At 41.6% G+C, this 18750-nt stretch overlaps 1 protein-coding gene across 8 annotated transcripts in view; it reads left to right on the top strand.

Annotated features, from left to right (window-relative positions):
* The window catches only part of LOC113132128 (transcription factor COE3), a 66183-nt gene extending 54784 nt beyond the window's left edge, over positions 1-11399 (top strand). For 4 of the 8 annotated variants that reach the window (XM_026309994.1, XM_026309997.1, XM_026309996.1 and 1 more), the window contains exons 11-16: positions 2788-2876; positions 7852-7917; positions 8121-8292; positions 8706-8891; positions 9318-9485; positions 10742-11399. In XM_026309994.1, coding sequence (XP_026165779.1) covers positions 2788-2876; positions 7852-7917; positions 8121-8292; positions 8706-8891; positions 9318-9485; positions 10742-10773 — 713 coding nt within the window. In that variant the 3' untranslated portion in view covers positions 10774-11399. The remainder of the gene's footprint in view (positions 1-2787; positions 2877-7851; positions 7918-8120; positions 8293-8705; positions 8892-9317; positions 9486-10741) is intronic. The other 4 variants (XM_026310000.1, XM_026309999.1, XM_026310001.2 and 1 more) reach the window with 1 other exon arrangement.
* Positions 11400-18750: the final 7351 nt, after the last annotated feature.

Raw genomic sequence — 18750 nt, 5'->3', positions numbered from 1 at the left:
AAGTTTATGACAGAGTGTGAAGTTGGAACATAATGATGTGCCAAGGATTAAAAAAGACACAGGGCAAAGAGATGGGAGATAAAGGAGGGGAAAGGCCACTGTCAATGTGTGTGGTGTAAGAAAAAGTAAGAGGAGAAGTCGGAATGATTCTTGTAAAAGCTCAGCAGATGAAAGAAAATCTTTGCTTGGAAGAAAAAATGTACAGAGCAATGCAATGAATACACACATAACACATTTATTGTCTAGATTGAATATAAGTGCTCAGTATATATCATCAGTAGCTCTTACAGGGTTATTGACATTGTCTGTGTCTGTCTGCACCAGTGTACATGCTATGACTACAAAACTGTCAACTCATCAACTGACAGCACCGTTTAGCGCTAATGCAAGTCTCCATCAGCTGTCAAAAGCATTTGCATGAAATCAATAGCAGATGGCGGTCTGTGTCACCAATTTCATTACGCCGGGGTTGTTACAAAGATCATCTCCATGATAGATGAGATGGCGACATGTCGACATGTGGAGATCATGGCTGGCGCTTGGACTGCGACTGCTAGAACATTGAGTCACGTTTGAAACTAAGAGCCAGATGAGTCCAAATAACATTTTTGTTTAGTCTGACATATTTAACTCCCCATATGTAATTATTTAAAACTATACATAAACTGTAATGACTGCTGATAAAATTCACTTTAAACTATTCTTTGAAGCTATAGGATACCCTACCCTCCAAATCACATGCTTCATAATTCTTAGCTATGCATTTACAGTAGGGCATCATTATCATTGGGAATGCACATCAAACAGAGCACCTCTTCCAACCTAGGTCTCGTCCTGTACTGTACGTCTCTCCGGCTGTGTTCCCAGCATGCCTGGCGGGTTGTGTAGTCCCCAGCTGAGGCAGAGGACAGGAGAGCGTGATGTATCACCCTGAGAGAGCCCACTGACAGCCTCTGATGATGGATGGCCTGATTATGGAGTGCTTTTTACACATACACAATTTACATCACACTGAGCAGCGGGGTCTGGAAGGGCTGTCGTGCACATACAGTACACTCTCACAGCTGGGCACATGCACTCACACACCCAAACCCAAACACACACACACACACACAGACATATGCATGCTCCTGTGTGTACATGTGTATGAGACTGCCAGAGTGCAAAGATAAGAAAGGAGGTGGAAATAACAAAAGAAAGGGGGCAAATTCCTAGCTACAGCCTTGTCATGTACGATCAATATGGCAGATCAATCCTTTATCAAGGAGAAGATGGCGTTCCTGCACATTCTGAAGCAGACCTATGTCGTTTTGGGACGCATGATGACATGTCAAATCAGATTTCCAGCTGTGTTGTTGTTGCGATGGGTTTATTCAGGTGTGCCTCGCCAACAGGGATGAATACCACTGTATTTGCAAACTAGATCCTCACTATTGATTAGGACCCTGCATTGTCCATGCTTGAACACATAATTGCTCTGTTTGATCATGGTCGAGCTGGCAATTACTGTATTCAGGTTGTGGCAGAACTGGTGCATGTGTACAATTGTACATATGTTTCTGAGTCTACGACTACTGTACATATACAGGAGTAGGTACAGCATGTGTGTGTGTGTGTGTGTGTGTGTGTGTCTCTCTCAGGTCTCTGCATGTGTATTTAGATGGGAGGAAACAAAAGAAAGAGTGAGGAACATAAATGTTCATTTTCCTACTGTGGCACCCTGGCTTGTGCTTCAGAGGCCCTGCCTGCCTGTGTGTGTGTGTGTCAAGGGGGGGTGTTTGCTTGCTTACACATTCTCTGGTGTTCAGCAGGTTCAGCGAGCTGTGCGGTGTTAATGCTGAAATTACATGCTGAGTAATGAGTGATGGGCCAAATTACAGGCTGAACAATGAATAGAGGCAGGCAGCTCTTATTAGTCTCCATAGAAAGCCATTGATTTATGAAGCGCCTTGCTCGGTGGAGTTACTCTCCTGAAAATGATATCTACATTGAGAAGTGATGTTCTCTATTAAGTCGTTCCTTCCCCCTTTACACTGCTCTCCTCCTAACCTCCCCTCCTTCTCTCCTCTGCCCTCCCTTCCTTGCCTTGTCCTGCCGATGAGTGTACACATGATTGTTTAGAATCAGGCAGAGCTGTAAGGAAGCCTTCAATTACCCATTAGGACTGTCAGACATAAAACGCCCTGCTCTCACCAAAGTCTGGGTTATGATTCATTTACTTTGTGCGTCTGATTCATCGCCCAATATGCCTCATGCCCCAGATTACTATTTGAGGGGTGGGAGAGATTAATGGCTCGATGGGATCTGCTGCCGTATTTCACGGGCCCAGTGTTGCAGTACAGTTGGTGCAGAAGGGTGAAATGACAGCAACTTACACTAGATCAATGTGTGGACAGCCTTTCACAGATTATTAAAGCTCTGTTAGATTAAAAGACCCCTGCTATGTAGTTTGCTGTAGTCAATATTCTCAAGCAGATAAAAAGGGGGAGGGTCCCTCTGAAGGATTCTCAGACTGATGTAGGTCATCATGGCTGTTAATGGAATAACACTTGGTGACACAAGTGTCAGAGGAACTGGTGTCATTTTCCATCGCCTGCCCCCCCCCCCCCAGAGCCACTGGTGTTTCATAAAACATTGTCTCACCCCTGAGGTTTCTATGAAATTAGGCATTCTAAAATGACTTCTGTAATGTAAACTCTAACAGATTTCTCAATTAGTTTCTTCTTGTCTCTGGAAAAATTAACCCTGAAATTGTTTTAATGCTCATCTTTCTTCTCTTTCGTTCAGCCCTGAATGAGCCAACCATTGACTATGGTTTCCAGAGGCTGCAGAAAGTCATCCCCAGACACCCTGGCGATCCTGAGAGGTTACCAAAGGTCGGTACAGTATCTCTATTGCACAGAAAAACAATGAGATTGAGCTGTCTGGGTTATAACGCCTTAATACTCTGAATATGACAAATAAACACAACAACATTACAATCAACGCAGAGCACTGTGACCCCAAACCGTAACAGCTTTCCTTCACATATGTGGCTTACCCACTAACCAGCATGGTAATGGTATTGGTTTTGTGTGTGGCGCGAGGCGTAAACTCTCTGTGTGGTAAAATAGCTCAATCAGGCGTTTTCCTCTCCAGTAGTCTGTGGAGATGGTAATCTGGTCAGAAACGACGTCTGCACCCTCATTACCCCACTCATGTTTTCCTTTCATTTTCTGCAGCTCGATTTGGTTTAATCTTTTGTTTACAGAACCCTGTGCCGTAAACCCCCTAGTCTTACTGCAGCTAATAGACAAAGACTGCATGTTATTATGCTTTGGCTTTCTTATTGTTTTCTTTTGAACCTGGGTAAAGGAGTTGAAAGCCACATCAGTTTTAGACACACTGGTGTTGCACATAAATAGGCTGCCATATTGAAAGAGCTGAGCATGAAAACTAAGGTGCTCATGCTTTTTTTTCCATTCCTTGCAGAAACTCTTTGATTCTTTTATTCTTGACATTCCCTTTGATTCTTTTACTCTTTCCATTTCCTATTGATAAAATCTATCTGTGTGTTTCTTTAATTGCTACCCTGCCAGTAACCATTTTGGTGACTGACATTCCAGATGTGTCAAGTGTAATAATATGACTGATTAGTACATTCAAAACCCCTTGGCAAGTTGTAAAGTGGTGGCCACCTCAGAGTTTTAATAATACTCTAAAACCTTTAAAGACCTTATCTATTAAATCCCAGCATGCAACACAGCAATATCATTAACGTCCAACGGACAATTTAATAAAGAACAGACTGCGTGGTAGCTATAGACATTTGACCAAGGCAATGTGGAGAAACAGAACATCACAGCTAGTCCCTGGTACAGTATATGAAGTGTTTCAATTAGACTCAGTCCCTGTGGAGACAGGAAACAACACCTAGCATGAAATGTTACTCTAATTTCAACTGTAAACGCAGACCAAAAGGTAAAGTACGCTTACCTTTAATATCCACATTGCTCTCTCTATCTCCACGGTCATCACCAGTCAATCTAGCTACACTGTTTCTGTTTTATAAAGTCGCAGGGTCTTTGCGAAATTCAAGTCTTTTGGCCAAAGAGAACAACAATGTTAATAAAGCAACAGCTTTATTACAGCTAAACCTTCGTTCCTTCCTTGAATATAAAGCGTTGTAAAAAAGATTTTGACACTGAAACCAAGATTAGTTTCCTGGGTGTGTGTATACTTAATATAGCACGGTCTCCGGGCCTTTGCATGAAACAATCACAGAAGTGAGATGAAACCCTGCACTTCCAATAAACAACATAAATATTTGATTTGCTCTCTAATGGACCCAAATATGGGGTTCAGGGGGCATGTAAATGATCCCACCAAGTGATTCGTCATTGTTAAGCTTGCCATCTGAGGGTCAGCTTTCGGGGTCAAAAGCACATTCCCAATAAAGCAGCCTGCGGCAGGCTGAGCCGGGCGTGTACGTTTGGAATGAGAACAGAAACAGCATATAGAGAACAGCCATTACAGGGTGCAGGTGAGGTAGGGAGACTCTATAAAAAGAAGATAAAGCTGGAGGACGCACAGTGTGCATTAGCAGAAAGGCAAATCGACACCAAGCCCACTCACCGCCTCTACTAACCCCCCCCCCCCCCCCCATGACTTCACCCTCCAGTTGATAATATTACTGCGCTATTGATTTCCACCAGCCTTCTCCCTGGGACCAGTAAGACACGTGGTAATTGTAAGGAGACAGAAAGCCAATATGGGAGTGCTCATGGATAGCAAGGGATGCACGCTAATATTGTTGCTACACAGAGAAAAAAAAGGGGGGAAGCTGCCTCTGATTGAAGTTTACCTCGTAATTCTAAGACAACATCGTAGATGACAGTCTGACCCTGTGGGAGGAGTGGAGATATAAAAATTCAATGCAAAGTCCAGGGTGAATATGAAAGTAATAAGTGTGAGCAGTCAAGTGATGAGAAAGGAGATTGGTTTGCGGGCATCGCGTTAAGTGAAGAGAGACTTTGGAATTCACCCTCCTTTTTAAGATCTTGTTATAAAACAATTTTCTATTCATAATATAAAAAAGACAATTTATAATACCATTTTGTGCCCTCTGGCAGTAATGGACAAATAGACTGGATATCACATTATATCACACTCAATTTCTCTCTTCTGTAACAAATTAGATTCATTATGAAATTAAAAGTGGAAACTCAATATTGTTTTATTATTAAGCTGATTGCTTTGGATTCTTTTCTTTCCTCCCAAAATGAGCATAAGCCCATTCTTTTCCAATTCTTTGTGTAATCCACAAGGAGAAAATATTACAAATGTGTTCATGTCAAGCAATTACCCATGTATTTAAATGAATCTCTCTTCCTGTGCTCTTTGAAGTACCTTCATCTAATGGCCCTATGCTTCTAAATGCATTCATTACCTCAGGCTAGAGCTAACAGAGTAATTGCCTTACAGTTTTATAATGGCATTAGCACTCCAAGCTACATAACCTAGGCCCTCTTTTATTAACTGTAATAATATAAATACAACATCCATGTTAATCTTGTGCTTGAAGAATCACATTCAGGCTGTTTTAGGCCACATTTCCTTATTGTTAGATATTTTTTATAACACATCATTTGTTACGGCTTCCTCTCATTTTTTCTCAGGAGTAATGTAAAACACTTTCTAAATCTTAGGTGATCTGTCATCTGAGCAGCCCTATTTAAACAGTTGTTGAGCATGAGACCTTTATGTAAAGCAAGACAAACAATAGCAGAAATCTGTCACGCATTTGTCACACAACAACAGAAATCATTTGAGGCCTTTAATTGTTTCAATTTAACATGGTGTGTTCTGATATGTCTCCATGACAAGAAAGCCAATTACACTTATGCTGGAGCAGTATTGAGATTTACATGGAAATGCCCTCAGAACACTATTCCGTGCTAATCGTATTCACAGCGTGAGCTGATACGCATGAAAGCATCTCGTCAGAAGAAAACAAACTTCTTCCTTGATTGGGTGCAGCACTTCTCATCATCCTCGGATATGACTAGGTTGCCACTTAAGCATAGCCTTGCGAGTCAGCTTGGTTAGTTAAGACACCACGCGGTAAACGACAGATTAAGGATGAGAGGCAATAACGTTTTCTCTCCTCCTTTTTCCAAGCTGTCCTTATGTCACTGCTGCAAAGTACCATATGGACAAGGAGGGAGAGGACGTTTTACAGAGAATGAAACATGGCATGTGAACGAGACAGTCTTAATTGCTTTAATTGTTGTTTAAAATTGAGAGCCATGTAGGAGATCTTGAAATATGATAGAATAGATTATTGGTAATTATTAACTGCAGACAAAAAGAAAGAAAACCACTTTATCTCACTCAGCAAGAGAGAGAGAAATCTGTTCTGCCTGATGAGAACACATCAAGACAGCTGGTCCTCTCATTTAGTCTACCTGCCTCACGACAACCATAATTCTTTATTTGTATGCAAACTAGATGCATGCAACGTTGAGCATACACACCAATTTCAGAGGTAAATGCCCATTCTAAGAGCCACCCATCCGGTAACTTGGGGTGGATTAAGCGATATGTTTCTATAAGAGAGCATGGCATATGCTGGAAGTGGCTTCTACAGTGATTCATCTTGATAAATCAAGGACTGTGGTAGATATGCTCCTCAGGATGAAAGGGCCCATACACACACACTCCGTACACACTACATACGCTGAGCCTTGGAAATGCAGGCCAAGTCTTGGAGGCCGCTGTTTGAAGGCGCGAAGGCTGTGTTTACATTCATTTACGGCAGCTGCCGTCTTAATCCCACACTGCTATTGCCAAGTGATGGAACACTTCAGACAAATTACTGAGGCCCGCAAAAGAAAACACAGCGAATGTGGGAAGAAAACAAGCACCATCTGAGATGTTTCTGGTGACAGATTTGCATTGCTTTTAACCAGGGTTCTAACAGCACAGTCGACAAATCTCTGCTCTACAGCAGGTGACAACAAGCTTGCATTTTAAAAACACATGCAAGAGCCATGTCTGCAACTTGCCTTTGTCAGATTAAATGCACTCTAAAAGGACGAGAGGGTTTTCATACAGCATATTGCCTTCCGTATTATAGAAAACAAAGAGAGCAGTCTGGTTTCTTGAGAGGGATTTAATTGTAAGTGCTGAATTCAAAGAGGAGATAAAGACACACAAACGGGCCAAACCCCACCTAGCTGAAAGCTCGAAACAGAATGGGGGAAACGGGATCTGGGGCCAACTCATTTTCAGTGTTAAGAGCCAAAGCAACACAGCTAATCCGCATTGTCAAGCCGGGGCAAGCATGCAGACATGGATAAGACCACATCCTGAGCATCCATGTCCCTAAGGCACAAGCACCCAGCTTTTGCTGGATGGGAAGTCATTTGTGAAGTCCTTTGCAACAGCCAGTCAAAGAGGTTAATTGAAAAATTCCTTAATGTCATTACAACAGAACTAGATTAACCCAGAGCTAATTCACTTTATTGTTCTGAAGAGAGGGACTCATCGCTGAACTCCGGAGCAAACGTGAAGCCCAGAATCAGGGGTGAGGTGTTGTTTTTAAAGGACTATGCCAGTTTAATTAAGATAGGGAACATTATTCACTGCTCTGCATGGTTGGAAGGAGCAAAGTGGTAGTGCTGTATAAATGCAGCAATGGTACCTCTTAAATCAGCGTGGCTTTTATTTAGGTGGTTGAATATATAAACATCTCTCCACGGCCCTGCAGTGTTATGTTGTTTTTGATATTGTTTGTTACTGTACAGACCACAGGGTCTCAAACATAATCTGTTTGGGTGTTAACATTTACTCCTGTGTTTTCCTCATCAGGAGGTGCTACTGAAGAGGGCGGCTGATCTCGTTGAAGCGCTGTATGGAATGCCCCACAACAATCAGGTCTGTAGCATGCTTATACCCATTTAATAAGAAACTGCGGAAATTTTACTGATAATATCACCAAAGGGTATTTTCACCACTATATCTGGAACAATGTAGGCTACGTGCATTTTGAGTAGCCATGAACCATGTATCAAAGCAAAAGCACAGCTATAAAAAAAAAAAAACATAAATAAAACCTCTGCCTTCTCTTCGCTTCTCAGGAGATCATTCTAAAGAGGGCAGCTGACATCGCTGAGGCCCTGTACAGCGTTCCCCGCAACCACAACCAGATTCCCTCTCTCGCTAACACAGCCTCCCACGGCATGATGGGAGTCAACTCCTTCAGCAGCCAGCTAGCAGTCAATGTGTCTGAGTCACAAGGGAATGACCAAGGTATGTGATTTAGGGTATGGCTCCAAAACTTGGTGGTTCTCAAAAGTGGGGTCCAAGGACCTGTGGGGATCCTTCAGGGGATTCCAGAGGGGGTTTGTAGCAAAATGAGCATTATAGTTAAATTTCTGTATTTTTTCTTCTTTAAATAAAAAAATGGATTAGAATTTTAGTTTTGAACATCAGGTTCACTGCCCTCATTCTCACTTGGAATACAGACAGTTAAAGGGTCCAATTATGCCACATTCTTTTCTTAATAAACTGGAATCTGCAGTATGTGCTGACATAAAAAATGTTTGATTGAAACAGTAAATTTCCATTATCATTTACATAGATGAACATTTTCTTTGTAAATATTGTACAGAACACAAGAAATGAACAAATTTCCCTTTCCATCTTCCAAACATGTGATTCAGTGGGCTACAGCCGGAACACCAGCAGCGTGTCCCCCCGGGGCTACATCTCCAGCAGCACCCCGCAGCAGTCGAGCTACAACACCGTCAGCAACAGCATGAATGGCTACGGCAATGCCGGTATGAACCTGGGAGTGCCAAGCTCCCCTGGGTTTCTCAACGGATCCTCTGCCAACTCCCCATATGGAAGTGAGTAGCTTGCCACTATCGCACGCTGTAGTAGCACTAAGCTGCTGCTGATTTAATTCCAGCTCCCACATTCGTTTTCACTTCTATGAATCACCTCTGACAGGATTATAACATTATTGATGGTGATAATATATTACTATTCATTCACAGAGGCTTGTTTCGTTTTAGTACTTCGGAGAACACACATGTAGCTCAGAAAAAGAAGAAATATTCGTTTTTATGTGTATTTCACTATATGCCACCTGTATTTGTTCAACCGGACAAGATGTTGATGGTAGGGGCCTGTGAGTACTGATCATGTATCCCCCCTGGCAGTAATACTATCCCAGCCTTACCTTAACTGCCCTCTCCCTCTCGAGCACTACTCACAGCACGTTCTCACTCTCACCCTCCCTCCTTCCCTTTCCCTCCCTATCGTCTCTGCAGTTAAACAAAAGAGCGCCTTCGCCCCTGTGGTCCGACCCCAGGCCTCCCCACCCCCCTCCTGCACCAGCGCCAACGGCAACGGACTGCAAGGTGAGCCCCCCTCACCCCCTCATCCCTTCCCTACGGACTACTGGTCAGATACCGCTGCTCAGGCCTCTGTCCGGTTTGGTGAGGGATTAATCATTACAAATATATCCATTTTGACAGGCCAATTTACATCTCTCAGCTAAACACACACACACATTCACACACTAACACATAGCATGTTTTTCCGCAGACATGCAAGTGTAGGAGTGCAAGCTTCAGCTCTCGTCTGTGCAAACATACACAGACATACATCCTTGTTGCCCTTTCATACAAATGATCCCCTCTGATGTCGCAGGAAAAGACCTTCCCAGAATTGTTTTAGTAATTATGTTTATTAGGTTTTGTGCATGTGTCATGACCAACATGATTGCTTTGAAAACAAGCTTAGCCGTAGTGTGTGCCCCAAGATTAATAACATTGGGCTTAATGAAGTGGGAAATTAAAGTTCATCTTGCTACACGTTCATACTTATTAATACATGTTGTGCAGAAATTAATGAGCAATGCCTTGCCATCATCTGCGTTGGCAAACTTAAAAGCATTTCAACCATGACTCTACAAATATACTCAGAGCAATATAATAATATATCATCCCAGCACTTCACTAGTCACCTAATTGTTAAAACGTGTGAAAATACTGAATATATAAACTCTCAGACTGAGGTACATTTACTAATGATATCCGAAGCAGATGGTCTTGGTAAAATAACGGAAGCTACCTTTGATCTAGCTAATCTCTCTTGGATAATGACGCAGAGGCATGACTTGGGGAATGTAGGACTAATGCGCTGTACAGTGTTGTAGAGTTGAGGATAAAGAGATGAGGGGAGGAAAAGAAGTGATAGAAAGAATCAGAGGGGAGTCTGGGGAGTGTCTAGTACTGTAGCATTGTGGCATTGTGAGAAGTGACCGTGTTGTTGCTCTGCCGTCACCACGGCCGTGTCTCCTGGGAGTCTGGGCCACTGTTTGCCATTACCCCAATGCCAGGAGAAATATCACACATAGCAAGACTGGCGTGCTGGGGGCTGAAATGTCAGAGCAAGAGGGAGGTTTTCAAACTCTCCCTGTTAAGAGGATGTGCAGCAGCAGGCTGGCGGACACGGCAAACACTCTCAGGCACATACGCAAACAGGCACATTAAGGTATTCATTCACGCACTAGTGCACGGTCAGTTGGTTGGACACTCATACACACACGCACACACACACACACACACACATACACACACAAACATACACACAGTAATTCACAACATTTGATCAATTTTTCATATTTATATCCATAACCCATTTTAGCCCCCAAAAATAATCATTTTTTCTTTCTGTCTGTTTTCCTCAGCCATGTCCGGCCTGGTTGTCCCTCCAATGTAAATGCACTTTTATCATCTCAAGCACCAGTCTACACACTACCACTTCACAGGACATCCCCACAGCACACAGCAAAATGCTGGTGTAATGTATAGTCAACCGCTTGTTCTGTTTTTAAAGATGAAGAAAAAAAGAAGAAAAGAAATAATTTTTTTGTTTCTTTTAAATGACTTTTGCAACCTACAGAAAAAAGGATTTCACAAGGAACAATATTTTTTTCTGTGGGATTTCTGTTTGTTTTTGGTTATTTTTGTTCCCATTTTAACACCCTTGAAAAGGACACAGGATGATGAAGGGTTTATTTTGTATACCTGTCGGGTTGTGCTTCGGCCTCAGATCTGTCCAATCAACTACACGCTCAGTACTGGAAGGGACTCACCATCTGGTTGTAAAGTAAAAACACTGATGTACAGTACATTTGCCAATGAACTCGTTTGCCTCAGAAATTGTTTTTTTTTTTCTGTTTCAACTCTCTTTTAATAGATTCACAACAGTTGTGTGTCTTTATAATGTGACTTTTTGTATTTTTATGTGTGAGAAAAATACACAGGGGCCAAGACAGTTTGAATTTCAACTGGAAAATATATGAGATATATAATGATATAATTGATCATAAAAGTACAACAAATATGAGTAAAAGGGGTGGGGCTGGGTGGGTAACGTTGTATCATGTTTCATTCCTGCATTTTAACTTAAATTTTGTAATTTATTGTAGCTAGAAATCATCTACAAAAGTAAAAAAAAAAAAAAAAAAAAACCTCTTTGATTCAACAAGCACACTGACGTGTACAAAAACACTGCTCTGTTGATGAATATGATGTACTTCCATGTCTAGAGCTTCCTTTTAAGCAAGTGTGTTTTGCCATGTTTTTCAACTTTTTTGCTAGCACTGTATATTAATGCATTCCTAGGCTACTGTGAAGTCTGTTTCTTGTTGATGAGGAGCAGTCTCCCCCTTCTAGCTCCAACTCCCTTATGTGTTTTATATGTGGTTAAAAATTGTAGACTATTGTGATATTGCCAAACTTGTGCTAAATATTTATACATCTGTCTTTTTTCATGTTATTTTAGATCAGCAAAAAACATTTAAAAAACAAAATTAAATCCATTGAGAATGTAGGAGAATAGTAGTTCATTGTCATATTTCTGTTCAAATACACACTTGCGCTCACTGAGGGAAATTTTGTAACATATCAACTATAAATAATGTATTTATCTCTGAAATTTTGTATATTGCTTTTCATTATGTATGTATTAATCGTCATGCCCTTAATATAGTGATGCAGCACAGATAATTCAGCCAAGAACTGTTGCCTTCATTTGTTTTCTTTTTGTATTTGATGAAATGCAATGTGCATATATTTCACGTGTATCCTCAAAATTTGTGTTACTCCGTCAAGACTCTCTGTCCATTTTTTAAAGGGGAAGTCAAACTTCATTGTTTATTTTTATATTGATTTTAAATTATCTATACAGACCATTTTGGAGAAAACTTTGTTGGTTGTGTCAAATAAATTGTTTGTGACCCATATGATAGTTGTTAAGATCCAATAGAGACTAATGTGCATGAGGGACAACCTTGGAGATAAAAAAACACTCCATTTGTGGTTGTATTTTTTCTGTTTTGTAGAATGTATAGAAGTCATTTTTACTCACCACTTATGACTCTGCCACATAGCTTACATGTGTTTACAGGGAAGAAAATTTAAAAATGTCAACATTTGGAATGGAAACAGAAATGAATAAGTGATGTTTTATTAAAATTTTCAGTAAAAACACAATAGCTCCTCAACTGTGGACTTCTTCAGTTCTAAGTACAGTTTGGCTGGCAGACAAACTGACAATCAGGACCAAAAAAAAGACAGTAGAACCTCTGAAGACAAACCTGTGATTCGCCTGTAAGTTGTAGTGTTTAGAATTTGCAGCAGAGATACTTGTTTGAACCCTGTGGAAAAGTGTAACATCTATAAAAGATGAAAACTGCTTTTACTCATATTCTTTCAGCAAAGCACTGACATTGTTACATATTCCTACTGGTCTTTGTATCAGCATATCCTGCATCTGTGGTGCTTCAAAGGTTCATTGTAGTCATTCATAAACAGTGCAATCTTTTTATTCAAAGCACCCCAAATGGGGCTCATTCAAATCCCTCATTTCATTGCATTAAGCCACCTAGTTAATAAAGAATCAATACATTGAAAGAGCAAGGTTATCCTTTGTCTATAAGGGCTGGTATCGTTTTGAACCTCTTATAGTTTGAGCGCTGAAAGGAGAGCCACAGTGAAATCTATACTCATCAAGTGGGTCAGACAGAAGGATAGAAGTGTTTGAGGGAAGAATAGTGGGTCCCCTTAAAAACAACTGAGCATCTTATCTGGCATCCTGAGTGGTCACGGAGAGCAGGTCACAAAATGTCAATTTCTCATCAAGGCAACATTGTCCGAGGCCAGCACTGCCTTTAATGCACAATTAAACGACAGTAACCTGAGTAGCAATCAGCATATCACAGCTTATTATGTCAACCAGCATGCACAGATCTCACGGCACAGGAGATAGTCCAAGAGCTGCTGATAGCGCAAAGGACAGATGCGCTCAAAAGAGCGATTTAATTTTCAGGTGCGATCGCCTTGTGCTTCAAATCATTCCCTCGATAATCCAATGTGTCTGATAACAATAGCCGCACAACTGCTTCCTGACATTGCTTTATCTGTTTCAGATACACATACTCGGTTTGGAAACATTACTGACCTACTGCTGTCTCTGATGCTGAATGACAAAATCTTGCACAAGCTGTATATTTATTTACTCTGCCTGTTAAATGAAACCAAAGAAACAATAGAAATAATAACGTTTGGAGCAAAAAAACTGAAAAAGAAAGGCCGATTCTAAGGGTAAAGGTACAATATAAAAACGACAACTTTGCTCTGCTGTAGTCAGTGTTAAGAGCTTCAAAGCCTGGCAGGCAGGCTTGAGGTACAGTATATTGTCTCAGCAGGTTTCTCTGTACCCAACAATCAGCCACTAGTTCTGCCACACCACTCAATCATCGTGAGAGCCTCTTTATTGGAGAACTCTAATGGCCACCCTCCACCATGATCTTAATGTGTGCATTAAATATTTATAAATCCTGGGTCAATAATGCCCCATAACCAGAGCCTGACAGACCCCCACTATACCATGTGGCTGCTTCCCTCTCAAACACAGGCAAAGGTCAAGGGGTCATGCAATCAAAAGAAAGCGAGGCTCACCACATCCATATGTTGCCACTCTTATCAAGACTTTCCTCAGTGCTGGTTATCTGTCAAAGGAAAGAAATATTGAAAGCAATATTGATTTTAACTAGCCTTGTGTTGCCGTGGGCTGCACTTCAAACATCTGCTTGTGCATTGTTATATTTAAAAAAACCCCTTCTTTCAATAATATAGTCTGAGCAATAACACTGGACATCCCTGTCTGATGTATGCTACCTGAGCATCACTAATATCCAAGTTATTATCAAGCATCGTGGGAGATTTTTAAAAATTGCTATATATGTAATAAACATTTCTTCATTAGTGCCGGGTTAATTGTGCAGCCTGGCATCTACGTGGGCGACTCAGGAGCTTCACGTGACCATATCCAACCTGCGCTCCTGTGCTGTTCAGGTGAAAGATTGTGCTCCGGTGATAGCACACACAAAAGAGTGGCCGGACAATGAGCCAGTCAATGGAGAGCTCCAGTTGAAAGAGCCACAATGGACGCATGCTGGGAATTGGGCTGGATGATATAAAGGAATGAAACCTTCATTGAGACCATGGAGGACAAGCATTCAGAGAAGAGGTTTTGTTTGCTCTTTATCAATCTGCCGTTTCCCATGAGAAAAAACAATTCAAACTGACCTTAAAAAGAGAATATTACCTTACGCACCTACTCCCTATGTAACTTTTTCGTGAGTGGCTTATACATTCACTTTTAATGGATATTTACGTGATAATACCTTTGTGCCAACATGTGTACAGTATCAATACGGGCCATAAAAGTAAAAGGTGATTTTATCTTCTGTGCTCGATGGGCAGAGCTGAGAAGTACTTTTTAAGGATTTGCTTTTGGACAGACAGGATTTGTGTAACCTCTGAGTGATGTTTTGTGTGAAGAAAAAAAGCAGCTGCAACTCTCGTGAAGTTTATACATGACTAGGATACTGCTGCTGTGACTCATAAAAGCTGCACAAGTACAGATCATAACATTCAGATCACAATGAATCAAACGGGTAGTCTGACCTTTTTTGAACAATTGCACATTTGAATCAAAACAGAGAATCTGACCCTTTTATTTTTTAAATAGCTCCACATTAGCACAGCCTGTGAATCGCTACATCAGATAAGACACTGCTCCCCTGCTACTGTACACTGGGAGTCAGCTTTGCAAGGAAAACTCTAGATCCTTGCAAAGATTTCCACTTCACTCACTGCAGTCAAGAAGGATGAGCAAAGTATCCCAGTGCTTCAAAATCCATTAAACTTGTATTTGGGTGTCATTTGATACTTCATCAATGTTTCAGTGCTTTTCAAACCCACAAATACAGGATTCATTCCTGGTAGAAATGCAGCATTCACCATATTTTCTTTGTATGAAGTTCAGTTAGTCCAAAAATTACACTGTAAAGATTGTCTGGTCAGGGTGTTGGGCTACAGTGATAAAATAATATCACTTCAACTGTATTTTCTGACACAGTCTCCACCACATAGAGCTCCTTTCATAGCACCCCTCTGTAGTGCTTTGTCCAGTAGTTCTGGATATGATATCATCTATTAATAATGTATTGGCAATGGATTACATAAAAAGGGAGCAGAAATAACATCCAATATTCATGCCCCCTGAGCTTGACTGTGTCCAATCCGTTTGGCCCATAAAACCTTAGCCCCATTTCCATATCCGCTGTGGGTCACGACAGGTCTGCCGCACAAAGCCTCACAGAACAGCTCAACTCAGGAAAAGGGCAGTAAAAATCGGGTGGATTTGTGAACCTTTATGAAACAGCCACCCTTTTGAAAAAAATGAAAAAAAAAAAAAAAACCTTTTCCGATTTTAGCGCCTGTGAAAAACCTGGTACTGTATTTTCCTCTTTAATTGTGCCACTTGAGAAATTGACGTGCCTCTGAAACATGGCATGAATCTCACAGTTATTGCAGTCCCCTTGGCAGGGAATGTTGATACAACATCTGCATGCTATAGAAAGTAATGGAAGTAGCAGAGGTGGCAGCTGCAACTCTACAGGAAGTGTGCCATTTTCAGGCAGCGCTGCTGTGAGAACCACTAACTGCCAGCCTGGTCTTGCAGGCAGCTCTGATTGCCAGGACACTATGACAAACACGCAGGGGCTGGGAGTGTTGCATCCTGGGGGATGACAGCTTCTGTTTGATTGTCAATAAGGCTCATTAGCAGAAAAAATGGAGAATGCGAAAAGAAATTAAATGGCTTGAGATAGGGTCCCCCTCTTGTTTCATTACAGAGGATTTATCAGGGCCTTTATTCCACAAAGAAAAATGGAAAAAAAAAAAAAAAACAACACTTACTGCTTACACCCCCAAAAATAAGAATGTAGCTAAATGTACTTTTAAATAATTCTATACCTTCCAGTTTTGCAATGAACTAGATATTGCATCAAAACAGACCAAACAAATGATAATCAAGCCCTTTAAACATCATCTACACCCTACATAAACCTCTCTGTTCCTGCTCTAAGCGACTCTCATCTTAAGAACAGTGTCGGATGTTTCCCTCCATCTTAGGGAGGAACGGCCAACAAAGCAGCGTGTAAGGGCCTTTCCCTGAAGAGTCCTTGTCACGCCGCGCCAAACCTCTGTGATTATCGTTGTTTTTGCAGAGAGTGTCCATGCCTGCCAATACCGCTGTTCCATAAATGAATTTGGCCCCTCGTCAACGAATTACCTAACACGCAGAACTGTGTATGTGTCACATCCAATTCCAACTCACCGGCTTTGGTGGTGTGTGTCAGCTGGAGGACTTAATCATCAATCGTCAATCATAATAAGCGAAGCACATTGATAGGGCTTCTTTTTTTCTCCTACACAGTTAAATAAAGTGTAAAGGGAGAAGTTAAGACTGACCTTGTTAAATTGGGACCACAATTTATATTCCTAATTTAGTGTATGGATTAATTAGTCTTGGCAAGTGTGTGTATCCGTTTCCATGTGGCACAGCGTAGGAGCTATATCCACTTGATCAAACCGTTGCTCACTTTCATAAGGAAACTCTGGAATGATATCTGTCACTCTGATCTTGATGTTTTTGCTCAGAACAGCCTTTGCATATTTTTAGCTGCACACTTTTAATTAATGCTTAATTGGACACTTTATAGAGAGTACTTTCTCAACATTAGTCACTAGGCAATAACCCCCATCTAACATCATACAAAATTAATCACTATGACCTGCTATCTGGCCATAATGTAACCATAAACACACCTACATGCATGTAACATCCTAATTGGCAAAGCATAGATTTTGCACAAGGCTGAGGAATCTGGCTCATATTTTCCCTCTCCCTGATCCAATCCACTCCTCTCCCCGTCATATAGATCGGAGTCTGCAGGGGCCAGAGGCGCTGACAGAGCCCAGATGCTCCCAGTCTGTCTGGGGGACTAGGGAGACTGGTGCCATGGGGTCCTGGAGCCTCTGAAGTGCCGCCCCTTCGTCAACATGACCAAGGCTAGACCTGCATTTTCTCCAGGCTGAGACACTGCGCACCACGCTGACAACCATGCTATGCAGACTCAGATTGATATATACAGGGATACACACTCACAGGCACCCACTCTCACGTAACGTATGGACATCCATCAGCCGTTCCTAATTAGAGACCCCCAGACCAACACTGGAGTTCAAAAGGTTACAATGACACACCGATACAAGGTAAGCAAGCTTGTAACGGTGTGTCATTGTAACCCCCCCCCCCACACACACACCGACGCTGATGCCTCTCAGGTATTCTTTTACTTTATCATCTTATTCTACTGTTTCATCACCATTGTCCTAAACTTGCTCATGTGAAGGTGCGATGTCTTTGTTCTAAAGAAACAAAATTAAAAAAGGCACCATACAAATCCTCCATCTTCCTGCTTTCTCCCTCAAAACACAAAGATCATTACAGTAGCATCAAAGTATGCCATGTTTGAAATGATATTTCTCTTTGTAGTGGTGGCATAGCATGGGGTGTGTTGGTATTAGATGCTGCTGTGGCAGCTGTCGTGGCTGGCTGCGTGGTGCCTCGGTGTCAGGGCCGCTGAGGCCAGGCTGTCCCGGCAGACAGACAGAGGGGGAGGAAACCTGATAGTGCAGCCAAGCCCTACTCTAATGTCTGTCTATCCAGCTATCTATCCCTGTGTCTATCTGTCTGACTGAATGACTGTTGGACACTGCCTATCTGCATGCCGGATACTCCTCTGGCTTCTCAGCAACAGTGCACTGCTTGCGGCTGAGTTAATAAATTCCAAAAAGTTTCACTCTTATGTTTTTAAGCATACAAACTTCTTAAGAAGAACAAAAGCAGCTATTTATGAATCACTGATGTGGCTGCAGGATTAACTTCTACAGGGTCCCCTCTAAGCTTGTGACTTGTACCAAGGGGTGCAGGTTGTGATAACAGTAGAATTATGAGCCGACATGTATGAAGAGCAAGAGATGGAAGCACAGAGTGTATTTGATGTGGGGGCAGAAAACAGTTCTATAATGAGAAGGGGTGCCAGGATATGAGATGGGATGTGGGGAGTTGGAGACAGGATATAAGTTATGAAACGGAAACTATTGTTAGTAAATGCAGCTGTTGTTGTATAAGCTAAAATGTATCTTACAACTATCGTCCATGATTAATACAGCTCAGCCAGGTCAAAACCACGCACTAATGCTACCAATGCCACCAACCATATCCATGCTCTTTCTGGGACTCGAGAGTGTGTGTTGTATCTTTGAGAGAGAGTGT

Source organism: Mastacembelus armatus, chromosome 15 (assembly GCF_900324485.2).
Source record: "Mastacembelus armatus chromosome 15, fMasArm1.2, whole genome shotgun sequence".
In the NCBI taxonomy this organism is placed as follows: Eukaryota; Metazoa; Chordata; class Actinopteri; order Synbranchiformes; family Mastacembelidae; genus Mastacembelus; species Mastacembelus armatus.
The sequence above is the reverse complement of the archived record's forward strand: the minus strand, read 5'-3'. Positions and strand labels throughout refer to the sequence as shown.